The 18,230-nt window shown below is 39.6% G+C and overlaps 1 protein-coding gene across 1 annotated transcript in view; it reads right to left on the bottom strand.

Annotated features, from left to right (window-relative positions):
• The window catches only part of TBX15 (T-box transcription factor 15), a 91,586-nt gene that overhangs the window by 24,179 nt on the left and 49,177 nt on the right, over positions 1-18,230 (bottom strand). The window contains exons 2-5 of the mRNA XM_051780283.1: positions 14,361-14,574; positions 5,689-5,790; positions 3,776-3,947; positions 3,245-3,412 (exon numbers count right to left, since the gene is read on the bottom strand). Coding sequence (XP_051636243.1) covers positions 3,245-3,412; positions 3,776-3,947; positions 5,689-5,790; positions 14,361-14,574 — 656 coding nt within the window. The remainder of the gene's footprint in view (positions 1-3,244; positions 3,413-3,775; positions 3,948-5,688; positions 5,791-14,360; positions 14,575-18,230) is intronic.

The raw sequence follows: 18,230 nt of genomic DNA, 5'->3' as shown, positions 1-18,230 counted from the left end.
TCCATATTGGTAAATATGAAAAATAGCATGAGGATTTTGACCTTGCAGTCTGTGGTATTCTACTCACTGTTGGCTGTTCCACAACCTGGTGTAGCACAAGAGCTTTCCTCTGCCTGCCTCACCTTGTCCTGGAGATTCTATCTCTGGAGTGAAAGGAGAGTGAGATCTCCAGACCCTATCAAATTTGAGGTGTTTTTGCTGAAACTGCTCAGAAGGGACTAGTTTAATACAGTCTGATCTGAAGTGGATTTGCAGGTGTTTTGCTTCTGTCAGAACCAAGCCTTTACTCTAAATATGAGCCTCAGATCTGGAATGCAGCTCCTATTTTTGCAGAAGCTTAATTTGTGAACTTAATTTCCGCTAGCCTGACTTTGCAGCTGTCCTGGGACTTGTGTGTACAGACACAGATATGTTCTGTAGAGGATGGAATTACAGCAGAGGGAATCCCTGTGGTGGATTTGCTAACATTGTACAATTGTTTCCAGAGACACTTCTCCCGGTAAGACAAAATTTTACAGCCACTGGAGGGCATGCCGGCAGATTCAGGGAATTTAAATTTGGGTTTAATGAAAAGGTTTCTCCAGCCAACTAGAATCTCCTTACTGGTATTATAAAAATGTGATTGTGTCCCCCAAATTTTTCTGGACAAAATCCCCAAATTCTTGGAATTCAGAGAGACAGAAACTTTAGTGCTTATTTAGAGTGAGGCAGCTTATGGTACCAGTCCATGACAGGGATCCCTCCCTTAGCACCTCCCTTACCTGTGTAATTATGTCTTATAGGTCTGGTCATGAAGGAAAAATTACAGGCCTATTTCCTCTCATTTCTTCTCCTTCTCTGTCCTCTTTTCATATCTGGTTACAGCTAAAGTTTTTGGAGTATATGTATTTGGCTGAGAGGGGTAGGAAATTTCCCATACTGCAATTACAGAAAACCCACCATCATGTTCCGATATTTTTGATCCATTTCAGATCCTTATTTAAGTCAGTTTGAGGGGACCAGACTGAGGAAAAAAGTTATAATAATGGGAAGAAAAAGAAGCAATCATGGGAGCATTGTCAGCATGTATGTTGCAAAAAACCCCCAACTCTATGACATTTCACTAAATTGTTACAATTCACAGTTGTTAGAAATTGTTTAAATATTACAATCTGCCTTAAGCTAATTTAATATGTGTCTGTCCCTCAGTCCAAAAATACTGAATATAATGACATCCACTGAGTTCATGAAGTCATTCTCCACAAGTACAGTTGTTGCCATGGAAAAAATACTAACTTCATAATTTTTTTTTAACCAGTTTTTTTCCATTCAAGACTCCTCTGCAATTCACGGCAGGAAACTGTATAATCTATTGCCCTAACAGGTTTGATAGTATATTATTTTTATTCCAAGAGGGTTTGTACCCTCATTCTAGTTTTACAACAGTAACTTGCACTCTCTAAGTGGACACACTATTAACGCAGCAAAAATCTTCAATAACTGACATTCTGTTTCACATAGCTGGGGAAAAAAATTACCTTATGCAGCCCTTTTAATGCCATCACAACCCATACCCCAGTGAGGAGGAGAATGGCAGGAAAGGGAAATGGGATGTTCCTCTCGCCTGAGAGTAAAACAGGGAGTATGTGTAGGCAAACAAGAGAAGGCAAGCTCCCTGAACCCAAAGCATGACAGAGGTGCTGTGAAGGCTAATGAGAATCTCTGAGGCAAGGGCAGCTGGCAGATGAGCAATACATAAGGAGACTACAAAAAGAATGGGTGGATACAAGGAGCTGTCAGTATGTGCAATGAATGTGCCTGAAGAAGCGATAAAGCAGGACACCTCATCAAAGAGTAGGACACAATATTTCACTGGCTACTGGAGGAGAAGGGAGAGCAAATGTGTACAGTCAGAGCCCCACCCAACCCAGCTTTGAACACCACCAGGGATGGGGCATCCACAGCTTCTCTTGGGCAGCCTGTCCCAGTGCCTCACCAACCTCACCACAGTAAAGAATTTTTTTCCTAATATCTAATCTAAACCTACTCTTTTAGTTTGAATCTATTCCCCCTTGTCCTGTCACTACACACCCTTATAAAAAATATCTCTACATCTTTCTTGTATGCTCCCTTCAGGTACTGGAAGGCCACAACTTGGTCACCCAAAGTTTTTTCTTCTGATCTTTATTTACAGCGGGAAGCATTTTTTTTCCCCAGTCCCAGCCTGCTGTCCACCCACTCAAGAGGTTGGAAGAGAGGTGCCATTGAAGACTAATGCAAAAAAGTTAAGTACCTCAGCTTTCTCCTCCTTTGTTGTTACCAGTTTTCCAGCATTGTTTATTGGAGAGGTACACCTTCTTGAACCTTCCTTTGCTGGTTAACATACCTGTAGAAGCCCTTATTATTTTTTCCAGGTTCAGTTCCAGCTTTGCCTTGGCCTTCCTCACCCGCTCCCTACACAATCATACTTAATCTCCTTACTTTTCCCAGGTTACCTGACCTTGTTTCCATCGCCCATGCATTTGCTTCTTTCCCTTTAGTCTGAGGTCCCTACTCAGCTATGCCTGTCTCTTGAGTTCTTTGCTTGATTTCTTGCTCCAGGGAATTGCTAACTCTTGGCTATATAGAAGACTTCCTTAAAGATCTACCATATTTGTTTTATCCCTTGTTCCTGAGGGCAGTCTCGAAGGGGATCATATTGACTAACTTCTAGAAGAGCTGGAAGTTTTCTTTCCTAAAGCTCAGGGGCCTAACTTGACTCCTTACCTTAGGACATTCATGCACGAGGATTTCAGTTCATATGCAATACAGGCGTTCAAAGTCTTATTTTGTCAACAAACTGATGAGATTGCACTTCTTTAAAAATTTTTCCTTCGCTGCTATAAAAACCCCAACTATGTGTTTTCTTTCTGAGACAACAGATCTGGACTAGTTGTACTACCTTAAAATTATAGCAGGGACAAGACACAGTAATTTGTACCATGAGACAGCAAGGAAATTGAACACAATACATCTCTTTATGATTGATCTCACCTACTTACATTACAGAAAAAGATACAGCCATCTTATCTCCAAGGTGGTTTTCTGACTAGATACTTGAAATCTACACACTACCCCAGAGCAAGCATTTTCTTTTTTAGCCTGCAAAGTGTACACTCTTCTTTAGCTTTGTTTGGTAGAGAAGAAAAGGTCTCAGTCACAAAGAGCACACTGACATTTTTATGACCACACAACATAAAAGGAGCCTGAAGGCACACATCTTTACCTGTTGATTTTGGTAGGCTGTCACTGTGGTGAAAACTGTCTCAGGGAAGTTAAAAGTTTTCACCCCATCTCCTGAAGGAACTGGCTTTGTAGGAGAAAGATCACTGCTGAAATCCTTGCGGATGACATGAACACGAGGCTGGTATTTATGCATTGAATGTAAGATTATCTGAAGAGAAAAGAAAAGGAAAAGGACTTTTTTTCTTTCCCAAATATTTTACACCACATCCAGATGTACAAGAAAGCAGGGATGGAATAAGAGCTAATATGACGAAAACTACCCTTTTCTTACAAGCACGTATGAGACAAAGTTTGTGCTAAGTGCAGAGAGAAAGCTACTTTATTGCTTTATAGGGTCAGGCAGCAGTTTGAGGAAAAGCACTGAAATAGGGAAAAAGCTCCGTAACTCTGGAGAGCAGCTACAGATATGTGCTGAACAAGACAGAGGAGCATCAAAGCAGCAGCAGCACCCTTTCAAGACTGAGAGGAGCAAGGCTGGGACAGCAGGCACCACAATTAACTTCTAACTTACATGGCCTTGATCATCAAGCTCGTTGTTGGTCAGCTTGAGCTTGTCAAAACTGACCACCTGTCTCATCCAGGTGTCTCCAGAAGCCAGTGAGTCAGGGTGGATGTAAACCCTTGGGGGTACTGGAGAGTCAGCATTGCCAGCCACCATCCACTTGGAGCTATGATACACATACCTGAAAAAGGAAGGGTAGACCTAAGGGAAGTTGTCACTCACTCACTGTAGGAATATGTCCAGAGCTCCTCCTCCCCTGCCACCCTACCGCATGCAATTCAAGCTCTCATTTGCAGTCAGGGGAGAATGTGCTTTATTGCAACCTCCTACCTTCTAAATGAAAGCCAGATTATCCCTGAGCCACTTGTTCAGACTTGATTCCTTATTAAAACCGCCTTGCAGTTATTTTGCCAGTAAAACTCTGCCACATGTGCCTTCTCAACTCCTTAACCCTCTCTGAGCCAGAGTAAGAGGCTGGAAAATATGGATAAACAAAGTCCTCTCTGAAAATATTAATAAATGCCCTGTAATTTCTGGAAATCGGCACTGGATCCCATACCAGACTTTGCAAAACACATGTGGCTTCACCTAGAAAGGGCAACAGCCAATAGATACCACTAGAACAATTGCTAAAACAGAATTTCTGGTTTGAAATGTTGCAAAACAGGAAATTCCATATGGTATTACATACATTGGGACTAAAGGAAAAAAATTATTTTTGTTTTCCTGACTTTTTGTGATCTTTTGTGTTCCTGATCTAGCCATCCTATATATGCCATAAATTTTTCTACCACAGCTTTGCCTAGACACTTTTTTTTCTGTCCTGCAGCTAGTTCCATCTAAGGCATTTCACAAAGAGTCCTGCTAACACCTCTAATTCTGCCCTGGGCTGCCCCTCATTGGGTCTCTACTCAGCTCTGCTAAGCTGTTTCAGTCTTTACCTACAAAGATTGACTAATTTCTTGTATTTTCACAAGAAATTAAAAGAAAAGAAAGGTCTGTTCCTTTCATTGCTAGTTTGCTCAATGGACAGAAACAAAGGGTAAGACAATATATTTATTTTCAATGTTAATGTTGTCAGAACCACACTCAAAGAAAGAAAAAAAACCACCCAGCTGAGTATCAAACACTCTCTTGATGCTTCCCCAGGAAAAGTATTTTCCTGAGAAACACTCTGCACAATTTGAGAGCAAAAATGTAGTATTTAGCGTTTGAAGCATAGGGTCAATTCCAAATCCCTGAAATCTGGTTCAGTCAAGACCGTTAGGGGAAAAGGGGTCTTTTAATAAGAATACATTAATCACCTCTGTCTGGATAGTTTTCTGGGATGTAGGGGACCATGAGTTTTCCAGAGTACATTTAAGGGTCAGAAGCCCATTAATATCAGAGAAACCTCTTCCTGTCTTTCAACTCAGTGGTGGAGTGTTTCTCAGTGACTCCACACTCTGGGTCAGGGACCAATATTCACTGTGGTTGCTGTGCTGGACAGTGAATGCTTTTAAAATTTAAATCACCCAATTCAGTTCAGGCCAGACCTGAGGTCCCTATCTTAGTTCAGGGGCTGCTTGCCCATTGCTTTCTTGTTGAAGTAGTTTTAGAGACTGTAGACTCCCCATTGATAACTCCAGTTATCAGTTCCCTCGGAAAGTTGTAGCGAATCAAGTCAATTAGGAAATGCATGACAGGGAACTCCTCAATTAAAAACTGCTATTTGAAAAGAAAAAGATTTAGATCCAAAGAGACTATATTAAACCTCTGGATTTGTGTCTCATGATTCTGGTCAAATCAACCACGTTGATATGAATCAACATGGTCTCCTCCAGCAAACCTTTGCAATCGTGTATAATGGCAGGTGTCCTTGCTAGGCTGTCATTAACAGTAAGTTATTATAAGGTTCCTACCTCTGCACTTAAAAAGCTTACCTGTATCTCTTGTTATCCACAGGGACAATGTCCATGGCAATATAATACTGCTGGTGGGGATCCAAGCCTGTAATTTTCACCCTCATTGCTGGAAACATTCTCCTAGGAAAATAAGAGTAGAAATAAGGGGGGGAAATGGTGAATAAGGATGCTGAAGTGGGTCCTTATACCTCTTTCTGACACCAGGAGCATGCTATTTTACACAACCCAGTACTTGCTATGACTCCTCTGGACTTGGTGTGGGTAGAAAAGACTGTGCTGGCAGTGGTTTGAATCTTCAAATTTTTCCCACTTAGAAAAACGAGTGGTAGGATAACAATCTGTAAGTAATAATAAATACTCACAGTCAAGCACTCTGTTTCCAGTTCACAGCAGACAATTCTACTATACTTTACACAGATTGTCCTCTCTAAGGCATTTTTAGGTAGTATTTTGTGCAATGTTGTCTTTCTATGCCAGGTCTCTATTAAGCATTTTCTCCTGATAGGCAAATTATGAAACTATACGCCAAGAAGAATCAATTCCCAGCTTTTCTCTTGTCTGAGCTCAAGTTTGGTTCTGCTGTACACTAGTCACTGCTCTGGAAGTGTTTGTAGCAAAGCAATAATTTCAGAAGCGAACAGATCGGAACAATTTTAACCTTGAAGATGTCAGTGATAGTGTGGCTATGGCATAATTTCTCATTCTTAAAAACTTTATGGTGGCCAGTAGACCAATATCTGTTCTATACCTCCCTCAAACAGCACGCTAAGGGAATTGCTTGTGCCGTATTATATTTGCAAGTAATGTGATATTTTCACGTCTTCATGAAATCTGAGGAGCAGAACTGCATGAAGTGCAGACGAAATCAAGCAGCAGAGCAGAGCACTGAAAGAAATCCTGCGTTGTTTCACTGGCTGTTAACTCAAACCTGAGCTCTACTTGACTAGCTTCTTAGCCCTTATCTGAGAAAAACTTGAGTGGAGGTCCTATAGGATGGTGTTACTCAATTCCATGACTTCTACCTAGAAAATGCAAAGGTTTGGTAGGAGACACTCTGAAAGTATTGCATGCTCATACAAAATTACATTCTACTTCTCTGACAAGTAGGTATATCCTTATGGAATGAAGGTTTGGATGGAAGGAGGATATTAAAGGGGAATTTAAAATCATAATGCTAAAATAGTGGAAAAGTGTACAAGAAATGTTGTCCTCTTTTTCCAGGAGCCATCCCCAGAAACCATCATGACAATTTCCTTTCTATTTAGTGAGAAGCAGTGAAACATCAGAGAAGAAGATTTAATTCTCCCAGAATTTCTGTTTCTCAAGGTATTACTAGTGGACATAGCCTGGAGGAGGGAGAAAACAGGAAATTTTGTGTCAACATCTCCAAACATGTCTCTTAAACTTTTCACTGCAGGGATGTGACCATGACAAGATATTTTATTCTTTCCCATCCAAGCCACATAGACCCACTAGCAGAAGAGAGTGAGAAGGAGGAGGTTGGTGTTCAGCCTTTACCTTACCCACAGCTCTTTCATTTCAGACCACACTCAGAAGATAATTTCTGATCTATTAGCAACTGCAACTGCTTTGGAAAAGGGCCTTTCTCTTGGGGAGTGGGGAGAGCACCACAGCACGGCTGCTGCAGCACAGCTAACCCAAGTTATGAGAGACATAAAACTGTCAGAAAAATCATCTGCAGAAACCCTTCAAGGACAAAGCAGATTAGTGCAACTAATGGTGTGAGTTTACTAGTGAAATGCCTTGGGGGGGGGGGGGGGAAGAATAATGGATTAGCCTTTGGTGGCTTGAGGGCATTACCTTGTTTCTACCACAGTAGCTCATTAAATCTGCCAAGCCAAGTGGGTACAGGATGTGGCATTTTACAGTCCAGCTCTCCTTAATTAGAGAGAGGTGGCTTGGGAGCAGCTAAAGAGGTAGGTCATGTTTCAGAGGGTTGATGAGAAATGCAGGATTAAATCTGAGTCTCTTTGGGTCCAAGAATACACACTGTACTGGGAAAATTGAACACTCTGTGTGTCCCAAGAAGCTCCCTCCAAATCTGCAGCCCCGTGTAAAGCTGCAGTATAGCCTGTGGGGTTGTTGCTGATGAAATACCTTGTAAAAGATTACCACAGACCATTCAGCAGGCTTAGAGGCTAATCTCTAAAATGATCGGAGAGAGCTCGGCTGATCCCACTGCTTTCTCTAAGGTTTAAGTGAACTTTTAAAGTTTTGTAAATTATTACTGTTTTTCTTTTTCTATGGGTGTAAAAGTAACTTAGGTTTCTTTGCAATAAGGATGTGGCCTGGAACTGTCACAGCAGGTCTCCGGCAGCACTGCTGCGTGGAAAGGGGAAAATGGAAAAGGCAGAGGCAAACAAACAGTGGTGACTTAGGGATGTGTAATCCTGGTAAAGTCCTTATTCTCTGCATTTCCTTTTGGTTGGCTCTTGGTCGGCTCTTGGTCCCCCAGAGGCACCAACCTTATAGAAGACAAGGGGCTCAAAGGTTTGGAAGGAATTCAGGCCATTTGAATATGGCTTATGAATATGATATGAATAAACAGTCAAGAATCTTTCATCTAGACAGGTATCAGCTAGCTTTATAGCCAACAGCTACAGACATGAAGGCTGTCTGTTTTCATTGGGAACATCTGATGACATCTGATATATTTTAGGAAGAGGTTTTATATCAGCAGCAGTTTGGGATGTTCAAGTTATTTTTATGTTAGCTTTACCACTCAGCAGAAAAACAAGTCTTCCTAAACTTAGACTGTGAACTTACACACAGTACCCTTTTAGGAGAAATACGATGTGATATGAAATAAGTTATTAAATTACTTTAGGACCACTTACAAGTGTTTTAAAAAGCATTTTAGTAACAACCATGTATCTCAATCTACTCAATTTCTGTTTTCTTTCATAATGAAAGTGAGGTTTATGAACATCAAATGTGAAGGAAACTAATGATATATAAACATCTCTAAAACTTGATCAGTATTATCCAGCACTGTAGTGTGCTGATATTAAGAACCACGTTTGTGAACTTTCAGCAAAAGAAAGAAGTAGTTGGATTTTGGCAACTAGCATTATATTTTTGTTGTTGTTGTTTAAAATTTTCATTTAACACAAAAAATAGAGTTTGATATTCCTCTGTGAAAATTGTTCAAAGAAGGTATATCAGGTGTAACAGGTGTATCTCCAAACTGGATTTTTTCCTCCAGTAGAATAAAGCTTCATTTTTTAACCCTTAAATTAGAAACTTAAATAAGATTAGATTTTTATAAGGGTGACGTCTGTTAAATACAAACCCTAAAATGAACGGCTGTGCTCTTCAGTTGTAGCAAAAGACAATTTGTCTATTGACAGTAACAGAGTAGTCATTTCCCAGACATAAAAAAATCCAGTAGAGAAACTCTGCAAAATAATCTGGTTTAAATTCGCAGATTTAGTGTGTACAGTGTTTACAGTGTATGTGAGTTTACAGGGCAGCCTGAAGTTATCGTTGCTATTTCATATCTTATATTTCCTTGCATTTAAGACTGATGCCAAATGATATTTCTTTATAAAAAAACAAACTTAATGTGTGAGGGAAAGAAAGATAATGCAAGGCAAGGCAAGGCAGGGCAAGGCAAGGTAACAGAGGAATGCCTTTCTGTTTCCCTCTGCAGTATGGGATCATGTAGAGGAGATGTTTGTTTTGAGAGGAAAAGCTGAGGGCAGGGCTTGGGAGCAAAAGGATTTATTGTTTATGAGGGAGAGGGAGATTAGCAGATCTTCTCAGTTGCTCCCAAAGGGGATATTTTTCTGGAAGCTGGAGAAAGCTTATCTGACCCACTGGGCCAGAACCTCTAAGCAGCAGTTTGGTAGCTGTAGCCTGCCAGCCCTTGCTCTGAGAAGTCTTCTCCATGGGCCCCTTCAGCATCAATAGAGCTTCAATACAAAATCCCTGCTACTGTCACTAACTGAAGAGCACTGGAAATGAAAAATAATGCTTGGTAATGTAAACAGCCCTAAGGACTTGTTTCAAACAATTCAGACTCATGATTTTATGGAGGCAAGGAAACTCCCTGCAAAATACTATTTTGCATACAGGAGTCAGGAAAGGACAAGGTCACAAGTTCACAAGTTCCACTCACTTCTGGCTTTTTCCACTTTTATTACCAAGCCTGGCCTCAGCACTTTGGTTTGAGCCATCCTGCGGTGTGGATATGATAACTGTGATACGACACATGAGATAATTTCCCCTATTGTTGAGATGAGATCCTGGCTCTGTGACAGGTAAAACCTGAGTTCCCAGAGCAATGTGGATGTGCTGGTATGCATGGTCACACTCATATAACCACCTCCATAAACAGTAGGCAGCCATTCCCTCCCAGAGAAGGACTCCAAGCACTCTTTATAGTGTATTCCTGTAGGAATAAGTGCTCATTGTTTCCCACTTTGGGCAGTACTTCTATACATCAGTTAACAGTTACCCCTGCAACTCAGATGACCATAGACTTTAGATAGGGATTGTAGAGATGACGGGAGAGATTCAAATTCCTCTGTTGATGTTGCCAGGGTACAAGCATGATCACTGTTAGTAAAGGAGGGTAGATTAAAAGAGTTAAAGATGGTTTTAGGTCTAGTTGCTCAAATCAGTATGGCTCAGTGCTTAAGCTGAATTTATTTTATTTTATACAGGGTCTAAGATTGCCTTTCAAACAAAAAGGAGATAAAGGTGATTGCAGATTTGAACGCACTGCAGATGACAGCCATTTGCATATTTTGCACAAGGAACAAAGGTGTCTTGTTATAAGCATCCAATTAAAATTTGAATAATAATGTTTTGATGAAAAGGAAGAAAGGAAAAGTTATAAGAGGACTGGAATAAGTTAAGAAAATAGGCAAAAAAAGACATCTGTAAATATAGCATCAAGAAAAGAAAAAACAAAGCAGAATTAAATATGAGTAAGAGTGGGAGTCTGAAAGACAAAAAGTGTAGTCAGCCTGACATAGTCAGGATATAGCTCCAGAAATATGTTTGAAATGAGAACGTAGGTTAGAAACTAGCATTACATAGCAAAACAGAAAGACATTGTGTGGTCAAGCAGGAACCAAGCAGTGCCTTACAGGTCATAGAAAATTAAGGAGCAGCTGTAGTTCTAGGCAACTGAGTCTGTAATTATAATGGCTTCCAAAACAAGAAGGTCTTAGAGGATTCAAACAGGGTTTCCAAAGAGAAAGCAACAAGAGCAAAATCTTCTGCAGGGAAGGAAGCAGATGCAAATTACCCTGTGCATCTCTCACAATTTCAATAAGTAGTAGGAAATCTTGAGGAAAGAACACGAGCTCTGCTATTTTTTCCAGAAATTATACATACTAATCTATGAGATGCATCATGTATCATGCATCCCACATGGAGAAATAGGACTACCTGAATCAGCTCTCACCCATCACTAACACATCTTCTTCTGAAAGAAAAATGTTTAACCAGAGAAGTTAAACATCTCATTAGTAAATATCATATCTGTAAGGTCCATCCTCAATAAACAGGCATATTACCTAAACAAACTGCCCAGCTCTTCATTTTACTTTGCAACAGTCAACCTACAAATATAGTCAACAGGAAAAAAAAAACACAACCAACCAAACCCCTCCAGTATTATTATCATCACTTCTGGAGAAGAATATCATCAAGCAGAAAAAACCCATATATTTAGTAGCTACAGATACATAGATTTTTCTGTGGGTAGCCAGTGATGAGACAGTTGGCCATCAGAAGTCAAATAAGCATCTCCTTTCAAGGACAAAGAATATTATTTAGGATTATAAAGAATTTATGATTTGCACAGTAAGACATGTAAGTGATACATGGTCTTCCATAAGTGGAAAAATTATCCAAACTGGAGCTTGCAAAGGCACTTGAGGATAATATTAATGGTGTTATAGGAAAAAAATCTTGGAAAAAGAAGTATTCTTTACAGTCCATACAGGTTTTTCTATGTCTATTTCCTTCTAAAAATTATCAAAATATCTATTGCTTTGGACTCCTTAAATAAAGTTAGTGTGTCTGTCTTTCTTCACATGTGCTATTAAACACTTCTGACAGATGCATGAATAAGAAAGGAGGTATTTCATCAGAAGATGCAGACCAAGATTTTGACCAAAGAATAGAGACCTCTCTTCCAAAACATGAGCCAAAATCTAAGAAAATCAAAACAATTTTTTCTTTTTTTGCTTGGGGCCAAGTTGAAACAAAGAGAAAAAGATCAGATGAGGGAAGTGAATTTGAATGTTTGACTTTGCAATGCTTCTTTACTAAATGGGGCTCATTTTTCCTGGTATGGTGGTTCTCTGGAATTGTAGTTCAGCTCCATCATGTACCCATATGGAAGGAACTATGTACACCTCACAATAATTCTTTATCAGCTTTCTCTTATTACTGTGGAATTAGGGATAGATATCTATTGTTTGATATGGTGATACGCAATGCGGGAAGACGTATTTGTCTGAAAGACAACATGAAATTGCAAATTCAAAGAACCATTGCTGACATTAAACATTTCCATTCATATATGTCAGAACAATAGTTTTAGATCAAAAGTGTCAAAATACATAGTTCCAATCAACAAATAAGAGTTTACAGCTCAAGGAAAGCTGATGAAAATTTCCAAATGGGAGTTGTTTAAAAAAAAAAAAAAAAAGAAAAACCAAACCCAGAAGCACATTTAATTCTGTGTATTTTCCTAAAAACTTTTAAGGAACTACAGAATCTTTTTTTTTTATATGTACATCAGCCTGACCAAACTCTTCCAAAGTATGTAATTTCATTATATCTCTCCCCAGAATGTTTTACCATGGTTTTTATTCCACAACCTTTCCTTTTCCAGGATCCCTGCCAATGATGTCAAGGCTTCTGTGAAAAATTGCATTGAACTATTTGCAAAATTCCAGCGGCATTGATGTTTCAACTTTTTTGACGACTTAAAAAAAAAAAAAAGAAAAGCATCCCTATGATCAAGGTATGGCTTTTTAAGATGTCAGAAAGGTCAGCTACTTCATTCAGAAAAGTGTGAGCTGATGAGATCATCTTCAGACCACTAAGTTCTGGGCATTTTAGTTTGAACTAGTGTTGGTAGGCTTTGAGATATTTATGCTGCTCTTTAGTCTATCTACTCTATGTATCATAAGAGAATTAAATATAGTTAATCCAACAGGTAATAATGTATTATTTTACGTTTCTGAAACAGCATGGTCCAGGCACCAGGATAATCAAGTCAGAAGCAAGGAAGTTGGTTCTTCCAGTGCCATATTTAATGACGCTGGACAGATCACCTCATCTGTTTAGGTCTTGATTTCACCCCCTATGAAAAGGGGATAATAATAAATTTTCTCTGTGTTTGCTTTGACATGTCTAGAGAAAAGGTGTCGCACAATAGCAAGTGATATAATTCCTGTTACTTTGCCTCTTCCATTTGAGAGAGAAAGGCAAAACCAGCAGCCCACCCTGTACTGATGCAAGATGATTCCTGTGCCACAGAGATCGTATATCTAACACGGGGAGCTAATCTGGCTCTGATAATCTTTTTGGGCGATCATCTGGGTTATATGTTCAATATAACTTTTTCAAATTATCTGGACTTCCTGGGGCTACAGAGCAATAGCACTAAGTTCACAAGAACGGAAAACAACAAGTCTAGCTGTTCTGGAAAATTCTGAAAGCACAGATATAAAACAACACTATAAACAATAGTGCACCGTGGGTTTTCCCCAAAACTTGAGGAGAAATCTCTTCTGCATCCCTGAGGCAGGGTCGGGACAGCTCCCAGGGCAATCACGGGATCTGCTCGCCGTGGCGGGATCTCTCCGTGGTGCTGACATTCTCCTTCTCTCCGTCAATCGGAATTAAAACCTCATTAGGTGGAGGTGAGGAGCAGACTGTTAACGCAAACGTGGCTAAAAATCCTAGTTTGGGGGATCTAGAAATGTACAACTAGCTTCGGGTTTTGTTTTGGCAAACAGACGTCTAGCTATTTTTTAATAGTAGGCGGCAGTGAAGATCTTTCCCTTGGCTAACAGCATGGCAGAGTGGGTTTTTCTTTCTAAAAGAATCTCGCTTATTAGTGGCTCTTCCTAATCTCAGCTGACGTAGTATCGGATGCAATAGCCAAGGAAAACATTAAGCCTGCACATTTTTTATACAGGACATCATTAACACTTTATCTATGTAGAACTGCAGGAAGACATTCATTTGGTGCAAAGGTGAGTTTGAATTTCACTGTATTTGAGATTAAATCAACTGGCTCATGAAGTGCTATGGAAACTTGAAAGGAAACTCAAATGGCTCACCCCCAAATGCATAATTCATTTTAAATTCAGTACAGCCAACAATACAACGATCGTTTCCTGATTTACTTATTCAAAGAAAAGACCATTCTCAACAGTTTCCTGCAGCTGTGAGTTCTCCTTTGTAGCCACTTATTCAAGTAGTAATATGAAACAACTTTACTTGTCTTAAGAAAGCTAGTAGGAGATACAGCTCTGAAACTCTGACAGCCATTTAATTTTTCCTGTGTATTTATTCCTTTGGCTCATCAAGAAGGAAAAAGGAAAGTTTCTTTCTCCAAAAAAAAATAATTTTTTTTTTACTTTGTTTGGTTATGATTTCTTTTTTAACTAGATAGAAAACCAGAGATGTCTTACCTGCCTGCTTTTGTGATGATCATCTCTGTCCCAATGTCATGAAATCTTTTCCAGAGGTCAGCACACTGCAGCTCTACCTGGATCTCTTCCATGGATGAAGGTGGAGGAGGCTGAGGGCCTGAGCCACCAGATGTAAGGTCGGAATGGGAGCCAAATGAGCAGGATGTCCTTTCTGTCAGTACCTCTGTGTCTGACCCAGTGCTCTGCTCTGAGTCTGCAAAGTAAAGAAGTCAGGTAAGATGCTCCAGTTCTACCTACTGTGAGTGTTAAAAGGAGGGAAGAGGGAAGTCAATACAGAAAGTGCTAAAGAATAGTACAATGCCCTTCTATAAGGTGTATATATGTATAACACATATATATTTATGGTTTGTTGTGATTTGGGGCTTTGGGTTTCCAACATGATATCTGGCATTTTTGTAAAGTTTAAGAAACAGCTAAAAAAAAGGACCCTCAGCATAAAATAAAAATAGTAGCAAGCAATGCAGGGAATGAAGTAAAAAATATAGATTAAAAATAGAAATGAAAAAAATTCATTCAATCCATAGTTTCAATCTAGGATTAGATGGGTTTATTGGAAATCTACATTACATTTAATTGAATATTGTCCCACACTACTATTGAAGAGTTGGTTATTTTTAAACACTTTTTTTTCATTTTAACATCTTTTTCATCACAAACAATGAATAGGTTTTTATTTTGTTATTTAACAGCACTGTTTTGGAAATGTTTTATTTGCTCCTATAAACCTTTTTTTTGAAGAATGATATTTCCTGAGAAGATAACCATGCAGCTTTTGGTGAATAAAATGCTCTAGGCTACAGAAGAACCAAGAAAGGTGATAGTAAACATATGGAATATGTTACCAAGGAAAGCGATTGAAGCAAACTGCAGAAAAGAGCACACAACAACCTCTATGGGGGAGAAGAAGAAAAAGGCTTGCTCAAAAAACAAGCAACCAAACAAAAAAGTGAGGTTCAACTAGTTTGACAAGTCCAGGCTGTCATATTTGGTCAGGGAGCCATTTCTTTGCAAAAATATCTCATGAATGTGTTAGTTAGGTACGGTGTTTATATACAGCCCTCATTCTCATATTGTAGGGCTAAGATGAAATTTTGCAAATAGCAGTGTTATTTTGAAACAGGGTGCATGCCCACATTATATCCAATTAATTCACAATACATTCTGCAAAGCAATGTGTTTATGTCTTGAGTCTGATTTTTGACAAAGTGGCATCAGTATTATATAGATGATTAACAGCAGAATGAAGTGATGTGACACACTCCACCAAAAGGCTCAGGAAGAGCTCTGTGGATTTCAAACAAGATTCAGAAGCACTATTCTTGAATGCCCTCATTGATCACATAAGTACAAGCAATCTCAGTGAAGGAATAAAATGGCTATTTACACATATTCTCTGCACTTAAAAAAAGAAAGAGATATCCCTGTCTGCAAGGGAAACCTAAGGAGACAAAAAGTAACGATCTGTGCTAAAAATGTGATTAAATCATACCATCTAAAATTCCTTCCATACCAAACAAATGCCTTTAAGAACCCTGAGGTCATGGAGGCTGAGTCTCAGGTTTACAGTGTTTCTGAGAGACAGTGTCTGCAGGAGCAAGCTTGCACATCAGTGCAGAGGGCAACAGTCAAGAAGACTCAGGCAGTGAAGATGCCACCTGTGGAACCACCAGCCCCATCTCCTGCCACATAGAAACATTTCTGGAAAATCCATTTTGCTACAGTGGTATGGACACAAAGTCTTTGGCTGATAGTATAAGAGAAACTTCCAGTCCCAAGTGTCACCAGGAAGCATTTATCTTTTGTGAGAGCCCTAGGTGATATCACTGGACAGTGGACATTTTGCTCAAAGGATGTTTCCAGAAAGCTCTGTCAATTATTTAGACAATCTGCCAGTACAATGTAGAAATTCTGTAGGACACTAGAAAGGTTCAGGATGTATTGCTCCCAATCCATTTTGGACAGGGACTCCTTTATGTCTCCCACAGACTTCCAAGTTGGGCTGAAGCCTTAATAGGTCAATACTTCTAAAGGAGTAGCACAAAATTACCAGTGTAGGATTGTTACATAGAGACCAGTACTACTCAAAACCGATGTCCTAGACACAAGGTAATTCAAGATAATACAAGATACTTGCTGAGGTTCTGTGGCCACAAGACAAGAGGTCACTATGCTTACGTCTTCCTAGGGATGGTTAATCACGTTGTCCTTCAACAAAAAGGAAGAGGATACTTCAAAAATCACAGTAAGACCTTTCTATATATCTGCTTATGTGCTGAACCAGAAGTCTTACATCTTCTCTGAGCTCATAGAATCACAGAATTCACCAGGTTGGAAAAGACCTCTGAGATCATCAAGTCCAACCTATGACTGATCACCACCCCATGTCAACTAGACCATGGCATTAAGTGCCACATCCAATCTTTCCTTAGATACCTCCAGGAACAGTGACTCCACCACTTCCCTGGGCAGTCCATTCCAGTATCTAATCACCCTTTCTGTGAAGAAATTCTTCCTAATGTTCAACCTAAAATAAAGCTAAACTACACTGAGAGTCTAAAGAGACTGGTCCTAGGGAAAACCTTCCATTATGGAGTCCTCCTTCTAAAATGAGGCACCAAACTGTAGATTTGAATCTAAAGAGGCTGGTTTAGGCCACATCACTTGTGCTTGGTTCAGGCACTCAGAAACTCAATGCATCCTCTGAAGCAGTATGGTAAATGGCCAACAGATGGTACTTGGCTAGATGCTGTCCCCACATCATTCCAGTATTTCCTGGACAACTTTTCAAACTGGGCATGTGGCTGGAGCCTTGGGGTCCCTGGAAATTAGGCAGAACTGCACGCTGCAGAAAATTAAATATCAGAGGCTTAAGCCTCCTCTCACTGATTTTATGCTGATATCATCCCATTGACTTTACAGACTTTTGGAGGGTTTTTTATTATTATTATGGAAGTGGAAGGAGAGCCACAACCTTTATTTATTAATCCCTTCCCCATTTCTACCATCTCCAGATCACCCTGGAAATCCTCAACTTATAGTTTCTTTTCATCCTCAAATTCCCAGGCTTTTTTTGGCAGATAGGAAGTAAACACCATCCTCACAAGTGTGGTGACTCTGAGGTCAGTATCCCCACTGAATGTCCCAAGATAATGGACAATATCCTGCACCAATACCATGTCTCCTGGGATCAGAACCTTCTTACACAAATCAGTGAGGTGCTCCTACCTGACTTCATTCTACTACTCAACAGGCTAGTGTTCCTCATGTAAATTCCTTGGGTTTTCATCAGTCTGGTACAAGAGGCAAAACAGCATGTGAAATGTTAAAAGACATTAATTTTCTAAGCAAATTCATACATGAATCTTCAGCAGAATTTTCACTGCAGCTGGAGCACAGCAAGGATAATGCTCCCCTTATTTAACCAATAAAATAAAAAAAGCTCAGTTTAGTCCTTGGTCATACCATGCAGCTCATGAACTCAACAAATGTTTTACTCCAAGCTAACAAAGAATGTAAACTACAGGAGTGAAAACAATGACAAAAACCTTATATACATGAAACACCACCTACCCAGAGGAGCCCAACAGATTTATTTTCTTCCTCTCATTACTTTTTTTTCTCTTTTTTTTTTTTTTGTATACATGTAGATATCTAATGTAGATCCTGTCAGATTCCATTAGCGTAAAGATTTCTCTTGGGTGGAATGTGGCAGCTGTTACAAGCTGTTAAGGGTTTGGTTTTTTACTGTTTATTTTTGTTTGCAAGGTTTGTGAACATTTAGTGCAACAGGTGGTCCTTCACTCTCCCCTGCAGTTGACTTGCTGGCCATTAGGACCTGCCAACTAAAAA

This window comes from Manacus candei, unplaced genomic scaffold (genome assembly GCF_025592945.1).
Source record: "Manacus candei isolate 608988 ecotype Guabito, Panama unplaced genomic scaffold, ASM2559294v1 h1tg000014l, whole genome shotgun sequence".
Lineage (NCBI taxonomy): Eukaryota > Metazoa > Chordata > Aves > Passeriformes > Pipridae > Manacus > Manacus candei.
The sequence above is the reverse complement of the archived record's forward strand: the minus strand, read 5'-3'. Positions and strand labels throughout refer to the sequence as shown.